The sequence below is a fragment of the Calliopsis andreniformis genome, chromosome 12, assembly GCF_051401765.1.
Source record: "Calliopsis andreniformis isolate RMS-2024a chromosome 12, iyCalAndr_principal, whole genome shotgun sequence".
Classification (NCBI taxonomy): Eukaryota; Metazoa; Arthropoda; class Insecta; order Hymenoptera; family Andrenidae; genus Calliopsis; species Calliopsis andreniformis.
In genome coordinates, this window is record NC_135073.1 from 17,146,334 (window position 1) to 17,170,366 (window position 24,033).

At 44.4% G+C, this 24,033-nt stretch overlaps 1 protein-coding gene across 13 annotated transcripts in view; it reads right to left on the reverse strand.

The window, feature by feature from the left end:
• Positions 1-469: 469 nt before the first annotated feature.
• Positions 470-24,033, reverse strand: part of Unc-115a (actin binding LIM protein Uncoordinated 115a) — a 31,498-nt gene continuing 7,934 nt past the window's right edge. The window contains exons 1-16 of one of the 13 annotated variants that reach the window (XM_076388540.1): positions 23,767-23,981; positions 12,809-12,969; positions 12,290-12,455; positions 10,644-10,881; positions 9,502-9,820; positions 8,423-8,494; positions 7,769-7,955; positions 7,424-7,683; positions 6,832-7,093; positions 6,293-6,376; positions 4,965-5,069; positions 3,792-3,889; positions 3,483-3,552; positions 2,533-2,573; positions 839-1,042; positions 470-607 (exon numbers count right to left, since the gene is read on the reverse strand). In XM_076388540.1, the coding sequence (XP_076244655.1) occupies positions 494-607; positions 839-1,042; positions 2,533-2,573; positions 3,483-3,552; positions 3,792-3,889; positions 4,965-5,069; positions 6,293-6,376; positions 6,832-7,093; positions 7,424-7,683; positions 7,769-7,955; positions 8,423-8,494; positions 9,502-9,820; positions 10,644-10,881; positions 12,290-12,455; positions 12,809-12,969; positions 23,767-23,857 (2,472 nt within the window). In that variant the 5' untranslated portion in view covers positions 23,858-23,981 and the 3' untranslated portion in view covers positions 470-493. Of the gene's footprint in view, positions 608-838; positions 1,043-2,490; positions 2,574-3,482; positions 3,553-3,791; positions 3,890-4,964; positions 5,070-5,903; positions 6,157-6,292; positions 6,377-6,831; positions 7,094-7,423; positions 7,684-7,768; positions 7,956-8,422; positions 8,495-9,501; positions 9,821-10,643; positions 10,882-12,289; positions 12,456-12,808; positions 12,970-23,766; positions 23,987-24,033 lie in introns of those variants that run through there. The other 12 variants (XM_076388535.1, XM_076388533.1, XM_076388534.1 and 9 more) reach the window with 12 other exon arrangements.

Here is a 24,033-nt window from a genome sequence, read left to right on the forward strand (position 1 = left end):
CTCGAATCAAAGACACCCCCTATGGGAAATGTTCCCTTAGACAATTAGCTTATTTCTGTACCTTTGCCTCGCAGTTGGCAGGTCCTATCCGCCAATCACAGAGCAGCGCGTGAACAGCGAAAGATTCTCCCGAAAGAAGCACCGAAGTCACAGGTTGATGGAGTCTCTCGTCGACGGTTAGCCAAGCTGCCTGTGGATTCGTTGCTGAGAGAACAAAATTGACGACAAATGGTAGTGCTTCCTCGTGTGTCTGTGTTATCGTGTAGGTACGTGTGTACAAAGTGTTTCTGTGTACGCTTGTGTGTGTGTGTGAATGAACGTGTATCACCGAAGATCCAAGGATCATCCCTTTCTCTCGCTCGCGACGATTGGTCGGACCTGTCGTGGTTGAAGACAGCCGAGGGATCGCGCGCAAAAGGAATGTACACTATATACCACGGTGGTAACACAGTCATGACACGATAGAAAGGTGAACAAGTAGCACGAACGCTGGTTAGAACAGTCGGGCGCGTCTTTTGATTTCGTTGCGACGCCACTGTGGTAGTCTGTAGAACCCTGCGCGGCTGCACTGCAGGACTTCCTCGAATTCTGCGTCGGAAAGGTGTCGCTGGAAGAAGAGAGTCGAGGGTTAATTGATTAAGCAGATTTAATTAAGCAGATCTCTATCAAGTTTGATTGAACAGTTCATAAGCCAAGGTAAAGAACTCCACTTTTTTATTTTTTATTTTAGCGCCAAAGCACTTGATCCTAGTTGATCAAGATCCTGACGTGAAACTAGTTCATAATTTCTTTGGCAAATGAGGAGCTCAATTTGAAGTCTGGAGTGTTCTGATCTCACCTCAAGGTTGCAACGATCCACGTCAGCGGGCAGCCTGTAGTTAGTGATAACAAGTAAGTGGTAGGGATAGAGTTTCGGTGGTTCTGATGGTGCAGTGCCCATGTCCGGCAACGATCTCCTCACGTGGTGGCCCCCGTGACTTCCGACCACTGAACCTAGGCCACCTGTATACGTGGTGGATGATGGAAGCATTCCACCATCATTCTGGAGCACCATTTCAATATTAGTCATTATGCACAGTTAACTCGAGTGTGTTATAAACGTTAACAGCAGGACACATGTTGAGCAAAGCTTCTCACACGGGGAAGAATATAGTATCTGAACTCTTGGGAGCTTTGAAGCTTCCAGTAGACGAAGAAACAAATTTTGTTTAAAACTTCTAATTAATAGACTGTGGATTTTTATGCCTTTGTGAAAGTTTTGAATCTGTAAAAAATCACAGAATGCGTTTGAGATACATTCAGTAGAGTACTTAAAGAGTGAAATGAATTTTGCATAAAAATTCGCAGTCTACCAATTACGATACCCCAAAATCTAAGAACCTGAAGTGCTGATTTTAGCAACAATTGAAAGTTCTTCGTTCGTAGAATTTTAAAAAGTGGAGTCGTCCCGTGCGAGAAACTATTTTTTAAGAAACGCCCATCGTTTGACATAGACGCAATATCGCAGCAAAAAAAAGGGAATCAGCAAAACGCCACGTTCGTTAACATTATTCATTATGCAAACGGGTCGAATTGTCGTTGGTGTCCCGATTCGTTCGACAAAGACCAACGTGAGACAGAACTATAGCTAGACTGAAACGAGCGACAGGAACTGGCATTTGACTATCGTTAACTCTTCCAACTCACTTTGGTCGAGATCAACTCGTGCAATGTTCCGACACTTACATGATCTGAGTCAGTTCGTCACGGATCGTCGTTTTACGTAATTGAAAATCAGAAAAAGAAGAAGAAGAAGCAAGCACGAGACGCATGGTATCATTACCATCTCATGCACACTGATTACTTCAGTTTAGACATAGTTCCGTTTCTTGTGCACAGACAGAGTTAGGCAAAGAATGCAACCTGGATGCAGAAGAATGCAATCGAGTCACGAGAACACTCGTATTCCGTGTCACGCGTCAGTCTTTTCTCTTTTCCTCTTAATAAATCACTGAAAAGCGAGCTACACCCGTGGAGCTCGTGAAATGTTAATCGTCTGTCGCGATAGTACGCGAAACTCGCATCGTGTTATCGTTTCACATCGATCGTAGAAGAAGCTGCTTGCAAATCGATGCAACACAACGCTGCGATCAAGTATCATTCAGTTCGCTATATGCAAAATTCCAAGGCAAGAAAAAAAAAAGATATCAAAAAAATACAAATGAAAAATTGAGAAAAAAATCTATATGAAGACATTAAATAAATTTGCAGCAAATGTACAGCAGGCATGCGCAAACGGTGTGTACCAGAGACTTTTGTATATACAAAAAATATTGTACATCGCAAAATGGAACTAGAAAACTGCAAACGTAATTTTCTATGTACAGCTTGCGTGTTCTCGATCGATCCGCTTCGGCTAAATTCTATATCGTGGTGTATCTCGCTTCGTCTAGTCTACGACGCGCGAAGAGATGCGGTTAAAGTAATTCGGATGCAAAACAAGCTACAAACCATGCTAATTCGCCGGGTGTAGTATGGGGCTGTGGTACATACCAATGCCCGTCGATCCACATCCGTGATGCTGCCTGTCGATACTAAAATTCGGGAAAAAAAATGGGAAAGAAAACCATTGTCAAACCATGTTGCACAAACCATTTCGTTATGTTAAGTTAACAATCTTTTCTATTCGATCGATCGTGCTCCATACAGCCTCTACCCAGAGCATCATAGATCAATTCTTAGTAAACTGTAACAATTGAACCTGACCTAGGAACACGATCGACTCGATCAAATCACTATTAAGCGAATGAATGATCTTATTATACATATAAAGTCTACGTGATACGTGTCAGTCGATTCAAGAAGTCAAAAGTATCGCGTTACTTGCTAGAAAGAAGACTGTCACTTGGCCACACTAGAAATCATCTCGATACGGTTAATCGTCAAACAGAGCCTGAACGGTTTCATCGTGATGCAATCAACTGCGGAACTCTAGAGCGATACACGGCAGCGTGTCAAAGTTCATTTATTTGTTCATTCATTTAAAAACGAGATAAGTCCCATTGGTGGGCTACAGATTTTCTACGAAGAAAATGAACACGTCACACAGATTCACCCAAGTCTGAAGACAGCGTTTCTAAAAGCTGGCGTCTTTACTAAACCTCGATACTAGTTCATCTTCAGTCCTAATTACTGGACTAGCTTCGAGGCACCGCCGTGTATTGCGGATCAAAGACAGAGTGACAGCGTGTAGACGTGTGTCTGAGTGTGACAGAGCGAGGATGCATTAGTAAAGCATGCCTAGGTATATTAAGCCGAATATGATCGTAATCGAGAAAGATAGAGAAGAAATAAGATCGCCAGCGTGCCCGTGGAACGTCATCCACATTCTACTCCAATTCCACGGGCACTCTGCCTGACAGAGAAGCATGTACAGGTCGAACAGTTTCGATACTGCGAAGTTAAACGTGTGGATCGGTGGTCCTTTCGGTGTAGTTACTCACTATCCGATTTGCCGGAGGAGAAATCGGTGCTGTGCGTCTTGTCGCCCATCCCACTGAACGAATAATCACCCTAGACGACAGAAAAGCGTACATTTTAGAGCTGGCGTGGACCATCCTTGGTCGTCCGTACGTTGCGTGTATAGAACAATTAAGAAAAAAGTAACGATAAAATAGTAAGTAAAAAGAACAAAGTTTCTACAGCAACTTTAGTCGAGCAAACGGTGCAAAGAAAGATTGTTTCATTTATTCAACTTTCATTTTCTTTTTTTTTTTTGCTCGTCGATTGTGACGCGATTGTGCAAGACTTACGGGGAGAGCAGATACAGAACCGCCGGTCGAGGAGAAGGTGTGACTTCGCGGTGCCAGACCGTACCCTGGCTTCGGGATGTGCCGAAGGGAGCTCACAACTGGTTTCAAATGTCAATCGGCAATATATTACTTAATTAGTTCCAAAGGGAATTGTGGAATCGTTCATTCCCATACGAATGCCCAACGTTCGCCAACAGAAACAATTACGTTTTCGTATGCAGTTTGTAACTGAGTGGTCGGTTTTTTCGAGGGGGCTCGCCCTATCTTTGGAATCAAGACTACAAGTGATTTTTGAGCCTTCTTCTCGCTGGCACGTTCCCTCGTGCCATTAGTAATGGTGTGACACTACTCTAGGATAGTGCTGTCTTTCAGTGGACTCTCCTGAGCTTCTTTGCATCCCTCTGTAAGCTGTACTTGATTCGTGATGCAGGTGCTCAACGTGTTGCACCTTAGTTTGGTGTTCATGCTAATTATGGAGGCAAAGTGGAGGCAGATAACTCAGGGGTCCAGGTTGGACAGCACTGTTCTAGTGGATTTCAAGCTGATGAGACATTCTACTGTCAGGATCTTTTACGATCTTCCTCAGATGGGATCTGAAGCAAGTGGCTACATGAGTGGGGAGTGAACGTGTCAAGGAAGAAGGCTCTCAGATGCAAATACAAATACAAAAGAAAAAGGGGCTTGCTACTGTGCGACCCCCCGAGACTCTACGCTGAAATCCAAATTGAAATTCTCGCATCCCCGCAAGAGGGTGGAACAAACCCCTTAAAAGAGTGCACAAGCGTAGTATCTCGTGTGTGCAAGGTAACGCGCGTGTAAAATACGGAGAAATGTGTGTTTACGTACGGAAGAAGCCAGCACCTGTGTGTGTACGTGTGTAAGTACAATAAATATTGCTTTCCAGTAAAAGCTAGAGATTAAAACAGAAGAGAAAAAAAAACAGAAGCATGCCTCCGGTGAAGACAAGTCAACAAATCATGTGTCATTGATCGTTTCTCTCGTTTACGCGACGGCTGCTCTTGAGAAGTCTCTTTTTTAGTCTTAGCACGGCGTGGGGAGGCGAATTTCACGAGCCTTGAGACGTGAAATTCGCTTCCCAAGGCTGTAGTTTGTGATTGCTTGGTTCGTTTGACTTGAGATCAACGGTAGGTGGAAATTGGAAAGTTCTCGGACTCACCGAATGATAGTGCCTAGCGGCGTTTGGAAGAGTGAAGGCGCGTTGAGTACCAAGGGGTGGATAGTTTCTGGGAGCCGGGGAACGTGCCGATGACCTCCCAACTGCCGCCCGCGCAAACACAACACAAACACAAAAACACAAATAGAGACACGATGAGATTGATGGCGGTGTCGGCTAACCATAGTTTTGGCAGTATTCCTATCAGACTTTAAATGATGAGCCAACGTTGGAAGATATGCTATTACTACCTTAACTTTCGTTAGAAAGGGTGTAGAAATAAATTAAATAAAAAAAAACAGAGAAGAAAAATAAAATCGTGGCTACAGTGGCAGTCAAAAAAATTAAAAAAGCAAATAAAATGAAGAAACACTTATTTTACAATATTTATGTCAGACAGAAAATGGAGATACCCCAGACTGGATAAATCTTGTGAATATGAAGAAAATATCTATTACAGAAGTTAAGAGCAATTGTAAACTTTTTGTCCACCACTGTATTACGTTTCTACACCCCCGCAAAAGTGATGCAGATGAAGCCATAATTGCGCCCTGAAATCTGTACACTACAAAAGAAACCTGTCTCTATCTTCCAACATTGTAGATACAAAAAAACATTAGAAAGATGATAGAATGATGTTCAAATACTATTTCTCGATGTGTGTTCGTGTATGATGGAGAACTGCGAAGAGTGAGAGCATAGTAGTAGTAATACCATGCGAGAGGAGCAGCAAGATGTAAGTCTAGGGATAATCAACGGTGAATGATCACGGATGATAAGAGCTGGGATACAGTATATCGTTGTACGGACTACTTCGAAGGGATGGTCTTGAAATACTCGTTCTGTTATTGGCAGAGATGATGGTCAAGACGGATAAGAGGCAAGCACATCGAAGGTATATACACGGCGACCACATGCAGAAGCGTAACATACATCACCTGGTTAAAACGTTAATGGGCGCCCAATGTGTGTGCGGATGGTTTCGGATGGTGCTATGCCACTTAAAAGCTTAAACGTCCAGCTCGAGTCACGCACGCGCTCGTTTATCGTTCGTTAATCGAGCACAGCGAGTATTCGCACGTCGCAAAATGGGTTTTTACTTAGCTGGCTCGAGAAATGGGACCGTTTTCTCGCTCTGACCCACCCCCGAACGGCTAATCGCTTCGGAATCTAACGCTTGGAACGATGTTACTTTAAACGGTAGAGTGGTATATGTTAGTGTCATGTGCGAACGTGTGGACATGTATGAGATGATTATCACTTATGTTAATGAGACGATCATGAACTAAAGTGATTCCGAACGAACTGTCAATGGGAGGAGGCTTACCGTTGTAACTGGGACCGCTGGATCTGTAACTGAAACCGTCGTCGTCCTCCCAGGGCCTGGCGTGATCTATATTTCTCGATGGAGCTATGGAAAGGGAACGCAGTTATGAAGCTACGATGATATATGTTCAGTATGAAATATTGTAGATGGAAGGAACATGGCAGTGGTGGGCGAAGCACTAGCTCTTTAGCTACTTGGGATATTTAGAACCTCTATGCATTCATATAATATTCTTCAATTCGCCAACTGCTACTGTCACGCAGAATGCATCGGTTCTCTCCTGATCACCGAAGTTAAACTGCGTTGGATAACTATTTCAGCTACTGTGTGCTGTTGGCGAATCCCTAGACTCACTGGAGTCTAAAGCTACAAGCTCTGATGGCGATGATATTAGCTGAAGAACGCCTGCATAAGGGAACCTCTATCGAATATACTCGATAGCTCGTACTATCAGCAATTGCCTCACTACTCGAGCGTGCTCCAAACACATCACTGCATTCCTTCCGCCCATAATACAGGAAATTGGACGAATCACTTACAAGCACCAACAGGGCTCTCGTATCGCAGTCTATAGGTCGGTTCTCTGGCAGCGGACGGTGTCCTCGAGGCGTTCCTAGGATCCACGTTCGCAGCTTTGTGTCTCAGATTCTCTCGGTCCTTTTCACGGTCTTGTAGGAACACCTTCGCGATCCCTGTGTCGATTTTGCTTAGCTCGTCCTGCTCCTTCTTCAGTTTCTCTTCTGCTTCTTTTATGTAACCCTTGTTATCGACCTCATCCTCGTCGTCTGAGGCTGGCACTCCCTGGATGAGGATCATTGGTCACTTTAATTATTCGAATCACACGTACCTACTACTGTGCAGTGATCTGAAGAAGTCTCAAAGGAAGACGCAAGGCTAAAAGAAGTATTTCATTGGCTTCACTTGAGACTGCTTTTATTCTCAATTTTTGACCTTTCAAGTATTTAAGCGACCACAAAACATAAAAGAATATTCTAGCGTATCCCATTCAAGAAAAGATGGACCATGGGTAAAAGATTATACTACAATTAATAGTGTCCTCATTTCTTCAACAGGACCTATCATCCCCGCACAGCATCTTAAGAAACGAATCTTGTAAATGAGGGTAATTACCTTGTAAGTGTCGGACCATCGCCTGCGTCTCTCAGGATCAGTATAAGGATAAGGTGGAGCAGGGAAATCGTCTCTCTCGATGGGCGGTTTGGCTCCAGGGGGCGGCTTCATGGCGTCGGGATAATGCGCCAACTCTATTGGCTCGTCATTATCTACTTGACTGGCCGGTGATTTCGGTCTGGTCTCGCTGAGAGCATCGACCAGCGCTCGCATTCCTGATCGACTGCTGCGCCCGCCGCTGCTCCTTATCGAACGAGACGCTGAAACGCCGATGAAAAGGCATTTAAACACCTCTTCTTATCGAACAGCATTCTGAACCGAGGAATAAACACGAAGAGGACTCACAGCTAGGCCTATGAAAGTGTGGGCTGGTCGGAGGCTTGTCGTACGGCTGTATAGGGCGTCTCAAGTAGCCCTGGCTCGGCGTTTCCGTCAAGTACGAGTAAGTGTAAATCCTAGACACATCCTCGGATGCACCGCGTCCGTACTCTCTCAATATCAGGCCAGGGCTTCCGGTTCGCGCGGGATAATACTGAGGCAATCAACGCAGATATTATCGCGGCTGGTCTCGTGCTGGCTGCCGCGTCTCTCGTACCGCTAACTTTAGCTAATGTACTCAGCAAAGGAAGATAAAAACTCAATGCGCTCGACACTCTTTCAAGAAACGCGCTGGACAGAGAAGACAATTACTCCCGAGTTGGGAATATAAGGTAAGGAGCACCTAGCTTCGAGGCGTCTAGCAGTGTTTCAAAGTCTAGCGCTGGGGATTCTGAAGGACGTCTGCATAGTAATGAGATAGAGAATATTTCATTTACTAGAAGGTGAACGCTTGCATGTCTTGGGAGCAGTTTCGGTGCAACTTGGTGTCAGAAGAGTAGAATTTGATATGGGGGCTTTTAGTAAGATTGCTGTGGTAGAGTTCATTTCTAGTGGAGTCCAGTATTGATTCACTTTAGCGTTTACTGAAAGAGTGTCTGTGCTAGGAGATACATGGCATACCTTGCGACTGAGGCTGCTGTAAGGGCTGCAGAGTGATCCGTTCAGGCTTGGCGTGCGTGACCGCAATGAAAACTATACACAATGACCGTGCGAAAAAAAAGGATAAACAACGATTAAGAAAGCAATAATAAAAATAAAAATAATAAAATAAAATATGGTAAAAAATTTGTTGGGAGTATATATGTTTGTATGTATATATATGTATTCATGTATATATAGAATATCGAAACTCGTACATATCGAAGCGTGCGGATAACAACGACACGTTAAAGGAACGATGCATGGTTAAAAGAAGCTATACATATGTATATGTACCGTTGAATGGATAATTAAGCTATACACAAAGCTGTTACGAGTGAAGGTGGAGGTACTTCAGGCTCTAGATTGCTCTACACTAAATTGCTCTGTAGAATTCGACACTGACACAAAACTGAACCGAGCAGCAAGATATTTCACACGAACGTCGTACAACAGTCCAATAGTAAGCACGATGCAAGCTGAGTTCTTCGATACTTTTCGATCGCGATTCCCTCGAGCCACGATCGCCTGAACAAAGTACTCCGTGTCAGTTGACAAATAACCAATTGAACAACAAACTCGACTCACTATGCACACGAGTGCGATCTTCGTCGTACGATGCAGCTGGAAATGCATGTTGGCGGACTCGAAGAGCGACGTGCATTTGTTAATTTGAAAATGAATTTTTAATTATTTGATTAATCACCTTTGCGAAGACACGATAGACGTGAAAAAAAAGTCGACGATTTTTCGCTGAAGATGAACGAAGAGTGATCTTTAACTCAACAATGTTAAAAAAATGAAATCGCTTGAAAAAACGACCACGCGAAACAGATGAAACAATCACCATCCATACGAATGACATATGATACAATATTTTACAACATAAATATACAGTCCGCCAGTTCCGAATGAAATATGCGCTCGTGATGCTCGCAGCTTCCCAACCTGGGACCACAACCGCTGCAGCTGCGATTTGCAGTCCCTTATCCTGAACTCGAGATCGAGGGCACCCTCCTCTCGATCGCTGCACATCGATCGACCGATCCCTGCGATCTTACCTGCATCTCCGAAGCGCTGCTGGAGATTCGTTCCGACTCCCGATGCTGAGGAGTGTGCGCTTCTCCGTGGCCATTTACGATACCATTGGGTCCGCTGGGCCCTGGGCCGCAGCGCGGATGCCATATAGCGGCGCCCTGCAAGTACATCTCCTCTCCATCGCCAAAGGGGTCGCCACACTTGGTGCATCGGGCGCACGTGGGATGGAAATGATGATTATCGCCGGCCTGCAGGACCTTGCCGCTGATATAACGGTTGCAGTAGGCGCACTTCACGCCGAACTGCTTCTGATAATCTTTCTCGCAGTAAGGCACCCCATCTCTGTTGGACAGAGTTCAGGAATTTCTACTGTGCAGGCTTTGCGCGATGGGTAGGTTAATCTTGGAGCACTCACGGTTGATATAGCATGCACGAACTTCTGTAAGGTGATACCTATCGCGTTTGCTAGGGGAGTCTGTGACCTGTCTTTGGATTTCGGGGGATTTTCCAGATTCTGGGGTGGGTGTCCCATTTTGGTACGTTAATATGATTCTTTGATGATTCTAAGAAGGAAGAGAGTAAGAGTGGAGATTAAGGATTGTGGAAGATTTCGAAGACACATGGAAGAGGTGCCTAGGTTGGACACTGTGCAAAAATGGACAGAAGTCTCATTGTTTATGTAGGGACGATTCTACGTGTCAAAATAGTCACTGCAAAAACGTCTGAAGATCGCCTGAAATGTGTCTGACTCGATACTTATTCTACTCTCAGCGCGCAGTAGTCAGGTCAGGCGCAGAGGAATAAGGAAGTAGAATAAGCCCAGTCAGGCGTCAGACGCGCTTCACGCGCATCCTAGGCGTATCTTTAACATTGAATAACTCTGATACAGAGCTTTAAACATAATTTCATCAGTTTTTACTTTTGTCTTATTTTAGCATATAGAATCACTCCTCAAAATTTCTGACCCCTGTCATAAGACATAGAAACGATAGAAACAGAGCCTGTGCCATCCCATGAGACTCCATCTCTCGACAATTCTTCAACCAACTATTAATATTCCCACCACTTTTGTACCCATAATTATATCCCTAATCTAAGTAATATGTAATAACTCCAAGATTAATCTACAGTCTGAAGAAAAGAAAAACCTCTCGGTCTGACTCACTTTCCCATGTACTCGCCATGGAGCACAGTGTCGCAGCTGTGGCACTTGAAGCACCAGACGTGCCACTGTCGATCGAGCGCGACCAGAGCCTGACCTTCCCTCAATTGGTTTCCGCAACCAGCGCAAGCACCGGGGTCGGAGGGCCCGTCTCCGGATCCTCTGGTCGCGGCGCTATTCCCGACCGGCGTCGATGCCTCTCGAACCGGGATGCCGACGCATCGATGACAGAGAGCTTGACCTATAGACAACGCGCGGTTAGTTGAGATTGGACAGATCCGGCCGACGATCCGTGACTTCTGGCTGACGCATACGCCCAACACTTGTCTCTGCTATTGTGCCCGTTTTATCCAAACCACGCGACGCGTACATCTTCCTCGGGTTGATTCATCGCTCGTACGCGCGCGAACCCGTAGCCTCGCGATTGTTTACCCATTCGATTTGCGCCTCTCTCTGCGTATAAATAGCCGTGTAATTCTGATCATCGGGGACCGTCGCCGACGATCGCCACGATTGCTTTGGATGAGTAGTGATCGGTTGATGAAGATCCATCGAGTTCGGATGGAGGACTGGTAATGGGTTCTAAAGGAGCTTCTGATTATGCTTACAATCTGTTTTCTTAGCATAAATGATTTCTGAAGTTCAAAAATTTAAAGATTTAAATTTTCGAAAATTCAAATCTTCAAATATTCAAATTTTCAAAAATTCAAATATTCAAAAATTCAAATTTTCAAATATTCAAAAATTCAAAGATCCAAATTTTCAAAAATTCAAAGTATCTAAGCTTCTTTGAAGTCTTTTTATATGATTTAATTTCTAGATTTCAATTCCTATAAGAGAATCAGAAGTATCTACATTTTTCCAGTCCAATTTTGTGCACGAGTACGAAAAGCGTAACTATAATCGAACATTTCTGTATTGAGCTGCTAGCTGGTGACCTAGGTTTAATACTAAAGCTCTGACTTATCACGTATAGGGTGTCCCACATGTTACGATCATCCACAGAGCGTAACACAATCTCCTCTTCGCTAAAACTACATTCCTCCACATCCTCGTACATCTAAACAAGACACCCTGTATTACTCAAGGCAATCTTCCTCCACGACCGCAAGACAACCGCAATGTTCCATGCAATTAACAGTCAATTACTTTCTCCCATCCCTACGACATCGATTCTCTTAAAAACTCCCTCCCCGCAAATCCCAGATTCAACAATCACATTCTCCGAACACTCGTCCCCTAAAAACGCCCGTTTTCATCGGTACATACGTTCTCGCGGATCGATAACACCAGTCGAGTTCTGGCTGGCAAATATTTGCAGAGGAACAATGCAACGATTCGAACCAGGGCAGCTTAATTCACATCGGGGTCCATCGTTTCGAGTATCATCGCGCAAACGTGTTCTCGGGCATATGAACCACGTAATCGTTACAAGGCCACGCGTGCAGAGACTCGTTAAGCGTGGGCAACGATACACCTAAGTGGTAATTTGCTTTAACGGGTCGACCGGTACGCCAATCTCGCGGGACGCAATCAAAAGGCAATGAATGAAGCGTTTGTTGCGCGTCAAACCTTGCTTCGTGGACGCGTTTCTTTTTATAGAGAGACTCATTCTCGCAAAACGATGATATCAGAGGGGGAGGGCCTACCTTGGACAAGGGACACTTTGGTCCCCTGGCCCAGCAGCGGCTGTCTGCATCTCTGACAGTGGAAACAGTTCGGATGGAAGGCGTGCTTCTCGCCAGCGGTCACCACGTCACCCTCCACGTACTCCCCGCAGCCAGCGCATTTGGTGCCCCAGCGTTCCCTGTAATCCTGAAACGCGAGAAAAAGGCCACGGTGATCGCTTCGATTCTCCAGACACAACATCCCAGCTGGCACCATGTAAAATATCGCCCCTCGGCTACGCTCGCCGTCTCGTTTGTCATCGCGCGAGTTGAAACGCGAGGAGTTTATTTGCGTGCTCGCGAAGACTAATGCGACCAGGGAGGGGGAGGTTTCGCGAAATTTCGCGCGAGATTCCATACGCGCGCACGTAAGAGGATAAAGGTGACCCTGTTTATCGCGGCGCATTGTGCGCTCCAAATAGCTGCTCTCTATTTTTTCTCTGCCTTTTTTACTCTGTTTTTATCGCCGCGCTGGCTTTTTATTTATACGTTTGCCTGTACCTTGGTGCAGTAGTAAGCGCCCTCGCGCGCGAAGAAGCCGCCCTGTGCCAGGCTAGCGTTGCACTGAGCACACTTGAAACACCCTATGTGGAAATACTTGTCCTGCACTCGTAGCACCTCCCCGCTGCACTTCTTCTTGCAAGACTGGCAGAACGTTTTACCTGTAACACAAAATAATCAGGATGAGTGATTCTGCGACTTCTTTTAAATCTTTGGGACTATAGCAGCGATGGACAAACTGCATGAGACACTTATAGAGACCTACTGTGGCTCCTAGGTTATAGAAATCCTAGGAACATTTTCTGGAAGAATACCCATCTTCTCTTTCTCCGTCTGCAGCCGAGACAAAAAAGTGTGGGACTTATAGATTCAGTTCTAATCATTTCTGAATTACTTTGAACCCCTGCATATTACCTAAAGACTGTTAATACATGCATCAGCCTCATCCAGTCACAGATAATCTCTTAAAAGGAACAAAAACACGTTTCGATCTAAAAGGAACAAAGGACCATTTCAGAATTAAATCAACAATTCGCCTCGACTCTCATCGTTTCCTCTCCTTATCCTCGGTTCCCAGTACACTCTTTGCATTCTTTCCTCGAGGAGAAAGGAAACTTCTTGCCAGATCGAACTTTTATCTCCGAAGATCGGCGCAACCAGTCTTTCACTCTTCGAAGGTAAAAGTTTCGCACGAACCAGTGCTCCTCTCCGTCTCGATGGCTTAGAAAGGACTTCCTACTCCCTTTGCGGAAGGACCCGAGGGTTCTGTTCACGGTCTAGACGGGCAAGACGCGAGTCGTAGCGCTAATTAACGGCAAGTAGAGTGGAACTGCTCGCGTGTTTTATCCCCGTGGTTGGTCAGTTTCCAGGAAAACGGTAACACGTTCCCATAGTATCGACGTTTCCACCGAAAAGAACGCTCGATCTCTATCGTTCCCGATCCTCGCCGCTAATTGGATCCCAAGCGTTTCTCTATCGAACAAGAAACCGAGATCGGCGAAGCATTCCTATTGGCTGTCTTACGCAGACAGGAAATAGCCGAGAGTAACCGACTGTGAAAACGATCGAAAATCGATGCGATCTCTCGGCGATTGCATTCCTATCCAAATTTTATGAGGACCGTAAAATTTCATTTAACCACCGCGGTTTCTCTCTGCCGATTTCTAACGGGCTCGAGCCAGTCAATTATCGTGCGCCTCGCGTTTGTCGAAGCGAAGAAAGATTCTAGGTAATCGGTTTAAATCGGTTTAAATCGGTTTGCAATGTACTCTGCGGGATATGGAAGCCACCTGTTCAGTTCTCACGCGACGAATAATCGATTAAGGGGATTCGATATCCTGATGGCGAGGGAAAGGAAACCGAGTCGTTTTTGGGCCACAAAGCTAGCGAAAAGTTGAGACTTTTAATAAGAAAGAGAATTTTCTCTTCCATGTCTATTAGGGTTTGTTAATTAAGACAGTATACAATGAGGTAGGATCGTGGGTAGCGATGAATAATATATTCGAAATGAAGCAATTAAAAGAAATTCTTTCTTAACGATGGCTCGAACAAAAGATGCGAGTGTAATTTTTATCATCAATGGGTGCTTAATTTCACCCATTTCAGGAACTCCCGGTTCAATGAACTCTGCGGGAGGCTCCACATAATTAGAACGCGACTTCCTGTTTCGGTGAAGTTAGAAAAAATAGCCGAGGAGAAAGTCGAGTGATGTAACGAGCCCTCTCTTCCTATGTCCCCACTTTTTTCGACAGTATGATGCACCCAGGGAGTGCAGTTGCACTTCTCTCTGCGTATACCATAGTGAACGCTCCTTTTGGGACCGAGTCAGTAACCCTACTTGCCTCTGCATGGTAGAGCAGCCTGCCTACCTCAATGTAGGCTCATAGAGTTCATAGACAAGTGATAGATATACTTCTGAAATCAATCAGTAACCCACGTGACACTGCATAGCAAACAAATCTTATTTGCTCTAAATTCTAAATTACTCAAAGATATAATACATTACAACAATGAGATTATATCGAAGAACTGACCAACTTTCCTCTACACCTACATAAGAGAAATTCCATCCACGCTCAACCCCATGAAACTCGCCAATATACTCAATCCACCGCAATCGTTTCAGCAAGTGGCACACTTCAGCCAATGCCACGGTTCTTTAGAAAAGAAGCCCTCTCGCGACAAGAAGCTTATCGCCCCGTTTAGAAGCCCGAACCGTGAACCTGTTAATCAATGGGTTTGGCCTAATCAGTAGGCGAAGCAGGTATGGACCGAATATGGCGCGTTACACGCGTAATCTGCTCGAACTTCTAAAGCGTGACTCAAAGGCCTGCTTAGCGGGCCGGTTGCCGTGCACGCGAGCGAAGGAAAAAAGAGGGAGTAGGAGAGAAAAAGGCCGTTGGAGCACTTGTCAGAGTGCACTTACGCGCGAGGCGACCCGCGTGCATCGAATCCGGGTGAAGGTCTTCTCGGCTGGAGTCGCTCGCTCGCTGTGGAGGCAGCCGAGCCAGGTGTAGTCGAGCAGTCCTGAATTTTCAAGAGACTAGAAGGCTAGGCTCGCATTTCGAGGCAAGGGAAAAATGATCCCTTAGGTCTTTGGTAACACGAGACACTCATATGCCAAATCGAGCGACTCCAGGAAACAAGAATATTTCTACCTATTTATTAATATTAGAAATATAGAAATAGAAATAGTTAAGCATTAGCCAAGGATCTTGGTACTCAAATTAAACAGAATTTTAAAAACTGGAGTTAATCACTTTGACCTGTGAACAGTATTGTGTCTACAGGGCGTTAAAGGTGTTAAAGGTACAGGTGGGGGTAAATATAAGGGCAGATCATGGACCTCAAAGCAAGACCAAAAAATAGAGAGTAATAAAAGTGCCAGTAAGAAGACTTCATCTATAAACCTGATCACAGTTCTACGACCCCTTGCATCTGAGCATCCTGTACATTCGTTGCTGCCAGTGAAGCCGAAATAATGGCCGATGAAAAAGCGACAGGCTCTTCTCGCCCCAAGATCGAATCGTCCCGATTCGACGCGATTAAATCGTTGGCCCGCGTCGGCGGCCAGTTTTTCTCATAACTTCGAGGCGACTCAACTTTTCGTCTCGCGGTTAATCGAGCTTTCGGCGCGGCGCTCGACTTTTCAATTATCCTCGCTCACGCAAAACCTCGGGGATCCGGTTTTTGCGTTAATTGGAGGCTCGCGATCGCGGGAGCCATCGTATCCTGCGTCGGATATTGGCACCGACGCTGCACGGAAGCTCCCCTCGCGTGGGTGGTCGCAATTAGGCGGGAAAATTGGACGAGGCCGCGGGGGAAAGTTTCGTCGACGTCATGGAAGATTCGTTCGAGATTTTACGACGGCGGATCGTAAACCATTCGAGCGACGCGATTGGACGAACTTTTTTCGCGTGCCACTGCAGCAGCTGCGGGAATTGCATTTCATTACGTAAACGTTTAAACGATCCCCTGAACGTTGACTTCGCGTTACGTCTGCGGCGCTATGGGAGGTAAGTACGTACTGTGTTCGATTCGAAGGTATTTAATATTTTGTACACTGCATTAAATTTAATCAAAATTGCTTTTGCAGGGATTACACGTTTTAACCAAGTAGCTTTATTTCATTCTACAGTGCTCTCCTTAGAATAATTGTGCTTGAAATAATAAGCTCCTTTTATAATCTTCTGCTAGTATCATTCATGATTGTGTAAGTGAATATAAGAAAAGAGAAAAACTATGATTGAATATATGAAAAACGATATAGCATCTAGGCAATCAAAGTGTTGAGAGAATTAACGTAAATTGTTACGACCTCCGAATGGGAATGTTGAGTACGAGTATTTTTGAATTGGGGGTGAAGTTCTTAGACGTGGGATTAGATTTTACGTAAGACAGAGTCAATGACTTGGCATTTTTGTGAGCCGAGGATTGAAGTCATTGATGCAGTGTTACGTGTATTGCTTGAAGTCAGATGTAGAGTGTGTATGTTCATTCGGAGGTCAATGATATCTGTAGTACTATGTGTTTACGAGTGGCAAAGCTAAATAGAATCTTGAAGGTAGTATATACTACGTGTTTACGCAAACTACGGATAGAATTTCTGAACATAATACTAGCGCCTGTGAGAAGACCTTTCCAAGTGTAACGATCGCTTTTCAACGAGCCTCTGTCAGTTTAAAAATTTGAAAATTTAAATATATGAAAATTTCAAACTCCCAAGGATCATAAAATCTGTCTCGTAAATCACATTCAGCCGTCTCTAACGTGACATTAGCATCCTCGTAGCCACAGATCGAGTAAGTACCCTTGACATATTACGCTTTTTACCTCAAGTTTTACGTCTCGCGCGTCCCCAAAGGCAAAGGTTAGAACAGAAAACAGTCAGCAGACAAAAGTCCTCGATTATGTAACAATAGTTTTTCCCTCCTGATGTGACGAACAGAAAAGACTCGCGTGTTTGTCTCTGTTCGCATGCCACGGAGTCAGATGTTGAAGGAAATAAAGGAACGTCGCACTTGTCCGAGCGGCTGGCTGACTCACGCTAGAACTTTTTCTCCGTTATTCTCAGCTTCCCCACGGTGAAATGGACATTCCATTCGTGTTTCTCAGATGATGGGGATCTTCCTTCGAATACTATCGATATACTATCAGAGGTGTGAAAACCTGACTCCTTTATCCTTTCCACCAAGAGAAAATTACCTTCTTAAGATAATTCAGTGACTATAATTTTGAAGATGTGCTCAGAGCTTCTGAAGACTTTCTCCCTAGCTACCTAAAAATAGTACCTAAGTCCAAAACAAGCAAAATCGAGTCGATTCTACTGAATGATTCAGCTCACAGCCAGAGGGGCACCAGATGATAGATAAACGCCCCTGTTTCATTAAGTTATCGGTTGTTTTGAACGTGAAGCCACTTTCTCAGTCTGCGCTGTCTATAAATTACCGTCTATCTGCCAGCTACAATGGCGTTGCGGTAGAAAGGGAATGCCCGGTTGCTTCTGACAGAGATTAGAAAACGTTGAAGCTAGCACTTATCTGTAGTGAAGTTAATCGATCACTCGCTGCGCTAACAACTTTATTTTCATCGATATCGCGATACTGTTCCCGTCAGATGAAAATACGTCATAAGAAAATACTTATCACGAGGCTCTCACTTGAAGTACCACCTTGATAATTAATTTTCTTAGGCGGATTATGTCATCGCTCAAGTTTCAATCGATATTCTACTCTACTGTGTCCTTATTAGCATTACGTGGAATGACAGGAAAGTGAATAAAAGAGGCAACCAGCGAAGAGAGACCCAGTTAATCGATGTTATACTGCGCGATTAATGTAATCCATTTTTCACTGCCCGATGAGTAATTATGTATCACGAAAAACATGTTGCTCGATGGTTGTATGTCTTCTGATATTCAGGTTGATGTCATCAGGTGGACAGAAATATGGGATGAGTCAAAAACCCTGGCGTGAAATTTGTAAGCATACTGCTATGTCTTGAGAGTGCAGCAATAATATAATTCATCATTTTGACGTAAGTCTGCATGATATATGGAGCTTATGGAATAATTTCCAAACAAACATAATTCAACCCCAAGTATCATCTAAAAAGTTAAGGCACTAAAGAATTATGCAGCCAAGTAATGATTAAATAGTTTTCTAGAATGAGATTACTGTAATCCTATCCCTCTGCTTCCATAATCGTCACACCAGCTGAGGCTTAAAAACCCTCAAATTTGCAGACCTCGTTAAAAATTGGAGCCGACACGTTGAGCCAGCTCACAGACACGAGAACAATATAATCGCAGGGTATCAAAGACATATCCATTCCACAGAGCCGCGACGTGACTTTTTCCCCTGATGTCATCACGGCTCTCTTCTTTTCCGGAAATATAAATCAAGCTTTCTCGCTGTGCCCATTAGTCTCATTTAAACGTCGCGCTACGTGCTCAATTGGCTACTCACGAAGACGCGACAAAGACGTTTAGCGATAATTCAGCAAGGGAGCCTCGAGATTTATCGAACCGTCGATCAAATAAGCCTCGACGAGGTTCCTCCATCGACATCATCGAGACCCTCTTCAGCTGACCTTGCTCCTCCCTAACAATGCCCCTGAAAGGTTGAAAAAGGGCGACACGCACCCAGGTGACCTATGATCCCCTAGAGCTACTTGTTTATGAAGTCTGAGGATTCTAGGGACACGTTCACACCGCGGTTCGCTATAAAAATACGCAATGACATCATGCTATCGAGCTGGCCGTGTACTTGACGTCATCGCGTAGCGCGTTGTCACGTGAGTTTAAAATCGTGTCCCGAGCGAGCACAATACGCTCTTCTGCAGGCTATTTCAGCGTAATGAGAAATCAATGCGTAATTTTCGAGTACCTCGTGCAGAGCATAGTCGAACTGTGATACAGAACATGGAAGAATCGTGAGAACTCACGCTATCTGTAATTGAATACTGAATACTGAATGGAAACTATGAAGAACAATTTTGTGAGGAATTATTCAAATAAGATGGGAGTCTAACTCAGTGCACACCTAAGCCAGGGCAGTTTTTAACATATTTTTTCATGGTGATTTCGAACACGAAATAGGGAGAATCGAGAAGCACCGATATGAGCGAGGGAGCTTCGTTTAAATGGAACAGAGTCCGAGGCGGAGAGACACACCCTCGTCTGCACGTCCCTCGCGCTTCAATTTGCGACAGCTTTCGATCGACTGGCCGTGCCTCGTTAAAAGACCTCGAAATGAGTTGGATGAGATTCTAGGTAGACCACCGTGAACATGAAACGTCGTACCTTCGTGGCATAATGTCTTCTACCCTCGCAACTTGCCTTTCGTGCTCGTGTTATCGAATTTGTCAACGTGTCACGCGCTATTATTCAGGATTCTAGGGTTTGTGGACGTCCTTGTACCAAGAATGCAAGGAACGATAGTATTCTACTATGTAAACGGGAAAGATAGTACTGATAGTTGTCGTGATGAGATACTGGGGGTGATTCATGGCACTTGAATGAGTTTTAAACGATATATAATGTTTCCCTGATATGGCTTGCCTTTAGGACAGCATTCTATGTGTATTATTTTGAGTTAGGACTAGGTTAGCGATCAATATCAGTTTTCAATTCCAGATCCCAGAGCCAAAGTGTATTAAGTCACGCAGGAAATATGTAGACTTAATACACTCTGACTCTGGAATCCAGAATTACTTCTAAAACGAATAGCTTTATATCTCATTTATTAAAATCACCAATTCGCCTCAAGAAATCAGTATATAGTTACGATAAAATTAGCCAATTCTGAACTCACTTGAAAATCGCGCTAATCGCTCAGGAATGGATTCTAAAGATCCACTCCCCAGATAATTCCCTACAATTCACACAAATTGTCATCGTGAAAAAATGAGGTCACCAACAGTTCCTGACCAAAGGTCAAAGGAAGAGTCGACGAGCTATTGTCATTAAAACAACATACCACCTAATGAAGAGCTATTATGGAGTGGTCCACTAGCACGTTTCGCAATCGCGGATACGCGTGCTATTTCCACGCGCAGTAGCTTAATAATTCGGAATTCCTGGCTCCGAAACGAAGCGTGGTAATCGCGTGCAAGCGCTCGGCAAGAGCTGTCTCGTGGGAGGCGCTCGGAATTTCTAATGAGCGATGATAAGGTGGAGCGAGCGTCGACAGCTGGACAATCTGGCTGCCAGCTACACCTACGGACCCACTTACGCCTCGAATTCTTTATTTGCTCGCTATTCACGCGACCGCCTTTTCGCGCGAAGGGGCTTCGAGTGGCCGCGACGAGGAAACGTCGTTAGGGAAAAAGAAAAAGAGTTACATCATTGAGATTCACCCACACGCGGTTTGTCCTACATCCAACCGTAGACCACAGAGCAAGCACGTTAATATGATTCATAAGCCGGTTTAAATGGGATGTCGCGAAACGGTGTTTCCAGGCTACCTAAAATTCCCTCTGAAATTCCACGGTTGAACGAACGGACGCGCGAGTTTCACTTTATCGCTTTTTCTCTTATTTCAAGCCAAGTGGACTATATTTACTATTGCGTTCCACCGGTGGTTTTCTAGAGGGATTCTGCAAGCGTCGAGGGATCTGGAGGAATTTTTCGAGAAATACCGAGATTCAGGAATTTATCATTTTTCAAGCCTTGAGTTTCTTTTATTAATGAGGAACTTTAATCCTTAAAAAGTGGAACAGTTTTGGTTACACAAGTACTGTGGAAATGGAAAGGAAAATTATATCTGTATGTTATTAGAAATCGTGGAGTTTTCTGTCTACACATTTTGCAATTATGGAATTATGGAATTATGGAAAAGAATGGAATTCTAATTTAAAAAAATATTCCACATTCCCCGCTATCTATTCTGTTTCATAGAATTACTTTTGACTCACATCACATTCGTTTCAAAGAACTCAGCTGATCCAAATCCCCCGTACCAGTAATCCATCATCGAATAAGCCTCTCTCGCGGTGCACACTCCTCTCCACTGTTCGGTATGTTAATATGATTCATAAAGTGGTCTAAATAGGATGTCGCAAAGTGGGGTCAAACGCGACGACGACCCCCAAGTGGCGGGTCTCTTCTCGCGATGCGCTCTGGGTCAGAGAATCGACGAAGGATCGAATACATCCGATGATTGTCTAACCCTTGGAAGGCGAATGGTTTTCGATGGACGCGGGAGACGAATGCAACGTCATTTTGAAACATAATAGAATTTCTATTGCAAACTAGTTTCTGGAAGAAATTGAACATTATATATTTTACTCTTTTTCAGCTTTTTGCACACCTTATACACGAAGAAAGTGTATTTTTTGTGTGATTCTTCCAAATAAATTTATTACATTGCATTTGTTGTACGAGGGTTAAGAATCACGACTAATTATCATGCATTTTTGCATTATTGATTTCTAGCCAAGCTCCATCGAGGATCTCAAATCGTCCACATTCGATTTCAGACGAAATCATATTCGACAGCGATCGTTAGCGCGATTACCACCTGAACGCTAGTCGGCCGACAAACGGCGGTACTGAATTGCAAGCTGCGAATAAATTTGCGTGGTTTAGCGACGGATTGCTAAGAGACGATCGGGAAAAGAGAACGGCAAGGTTTTCCTTCCGCGTCGTTCGATTAAAAAGCAACCGAGATTCCGACACTATCAGCCCGCGGTTTTTAATAGCTCGTTTCGCCCTGTTATCGAGAATTTTCTGCGCGCCTTATCTGAGCATTATCAACAGCGACGCTGTAAAAAGTCCAATAAATCGGCCATTAGGCGGCGATAAGGAGGGGTTTGCGTTGCCTTCGTTATCATTCAATTCGCGACTCGATAATCGAAGCGAGGAGGTTTTCGTGAGCGAAAAGGAGACGGCGACGGGGCATTTATTTTAGTCCGCTTTAATCAACGCGATTTATTAGCGACGGTGTACAAACGATAGGCTATACAACAGGATGCAACGAGCCATCGTGGTGTAATTGGCTGCGTTACAATCGTGTTACAACTATTTAATAATGTATTGGGCATGGGGCCGCTAACCCACGGGAAACGGAGGAAGAATTGAATTACCAAGCGGCTGGCGTGCATCGTGCACTCGGGCCCCTTCGAGGCGTCGTCGATTAGCGAAACAATATCGCAACAATCGCGCGGCAAGCTGGAGAAAAGTCTGACAAGCGACTCTCCTCGGAGCGGTGGTGGTCTCTTAATTGGGATTGAGTTGTTTGCGAAGTTGGTTAAGCAGTTGCAAAGTAGAACAGAAGGCTATTTTATGCGAGGAATAATTCATGAAGCTCAATATCTATTCTGTAAAAAAAGAATATTGTTTTAAATTCTCAAGTGGGGAGGTTGCGAGATTGTGGAGGGTTTTATACCTTCCTGCGACTAGCACTGTCAATAACAAAATTTCTTCGAGAATCGTGCAGATTAAGGATGCATCGATCGTGGCTGGACGGTCACGTTCTTTTCACCATTTCAGTCACGAACTGAGGAAAATCGTGACGAGCTCTTCCACCAAATAATAAAACCAAGAATCATAGGCGAACCTTCAGCATATTCCTAAGTAGATCTCAAGGCATCGAGCGATACTGTCTCATTGCCTAATACAGTTACTTGCCATTTCTAATCGCGTTATCTAATCATCCGAGTCGTTATCTTAAACAGCTCGTTGTTGTCCATTTAAAATTGAATGTTCACTCGAAATACAACTCCAAGGGTATTATCTGCGACTCGAAGCGATATCATGCGACGACCCAGAAACGCTTTGCATATTTTCACTTTGCGATACATTTTGGCGCTATCGTGAATGCTAAATTAAGGCCCCACCCTTTGTGGACTGATAATCCCACTTCAAAGGCACTGATTCTTTATAATCTAAAGAATTTCTCGTTGCTCCAAGTGGGACTTAATTTCGTTTTTTCTTGCCTGATGGAGAACAAATAAACTACTAGTTTGTGGAATACAGCTGTGACCACTCTTGAGAGTAGCATACTTGATAATGGGCTGCTGAAAGCGATCATGGGATCTATTACTCAAGTTTCGGTAGCTTTACATAGCATAGAAGCTAGAGAGATACTAATACAAAGTGTATTTTTTGTTTCTGATGACTGATCTAGGGTTGACTAAAAATGTGAGCGAGGATCCTACATTCAACTCCACAGAAAATATTTTAACTCTACTTCTCCTAGATTCTGTTAATGACTAAGCCTCGGAATACCATCACAAGTCTTCGAACGCTCCACAAAAGCACTTGCTAATGACCTGCTCACAGCCGTAGAACTTTCTACTGAACTCCACTAGCCTAGCACGGCACACAAGTGGAACGACTGTATTTTTCGTTCCCCATTTATTATTCCTCAGAATCAATTAAAACTGTGACTCTCCAAGGAACAATAATCCCTAGAGCACCCTCAAGGAGACCTCTTTCGCTCTTTCGCAGCCCTTACCCTTCTTCAGCTGTTTCTGCTTCAGTTCCTGGTCCCTCTTGACCCCGTTACTTTCACTCGCGATCAAATTCTCGCTGGTCTTCGACTTCATTGTCCCGGTTGCTCGCGACTGTTGCGTAAGGATCCAGCTACACCTCTCCTCTTTTTTCCTCTCCAGACTCCGATAAGATAAGCAATATCTCGATTCTTCAATGTCCTTCGATGCTGCGCGATTCCAGCATCGAGGCTCCGAAAGTTTGTCCGAGGAGCAAATTCACCGATAATTAA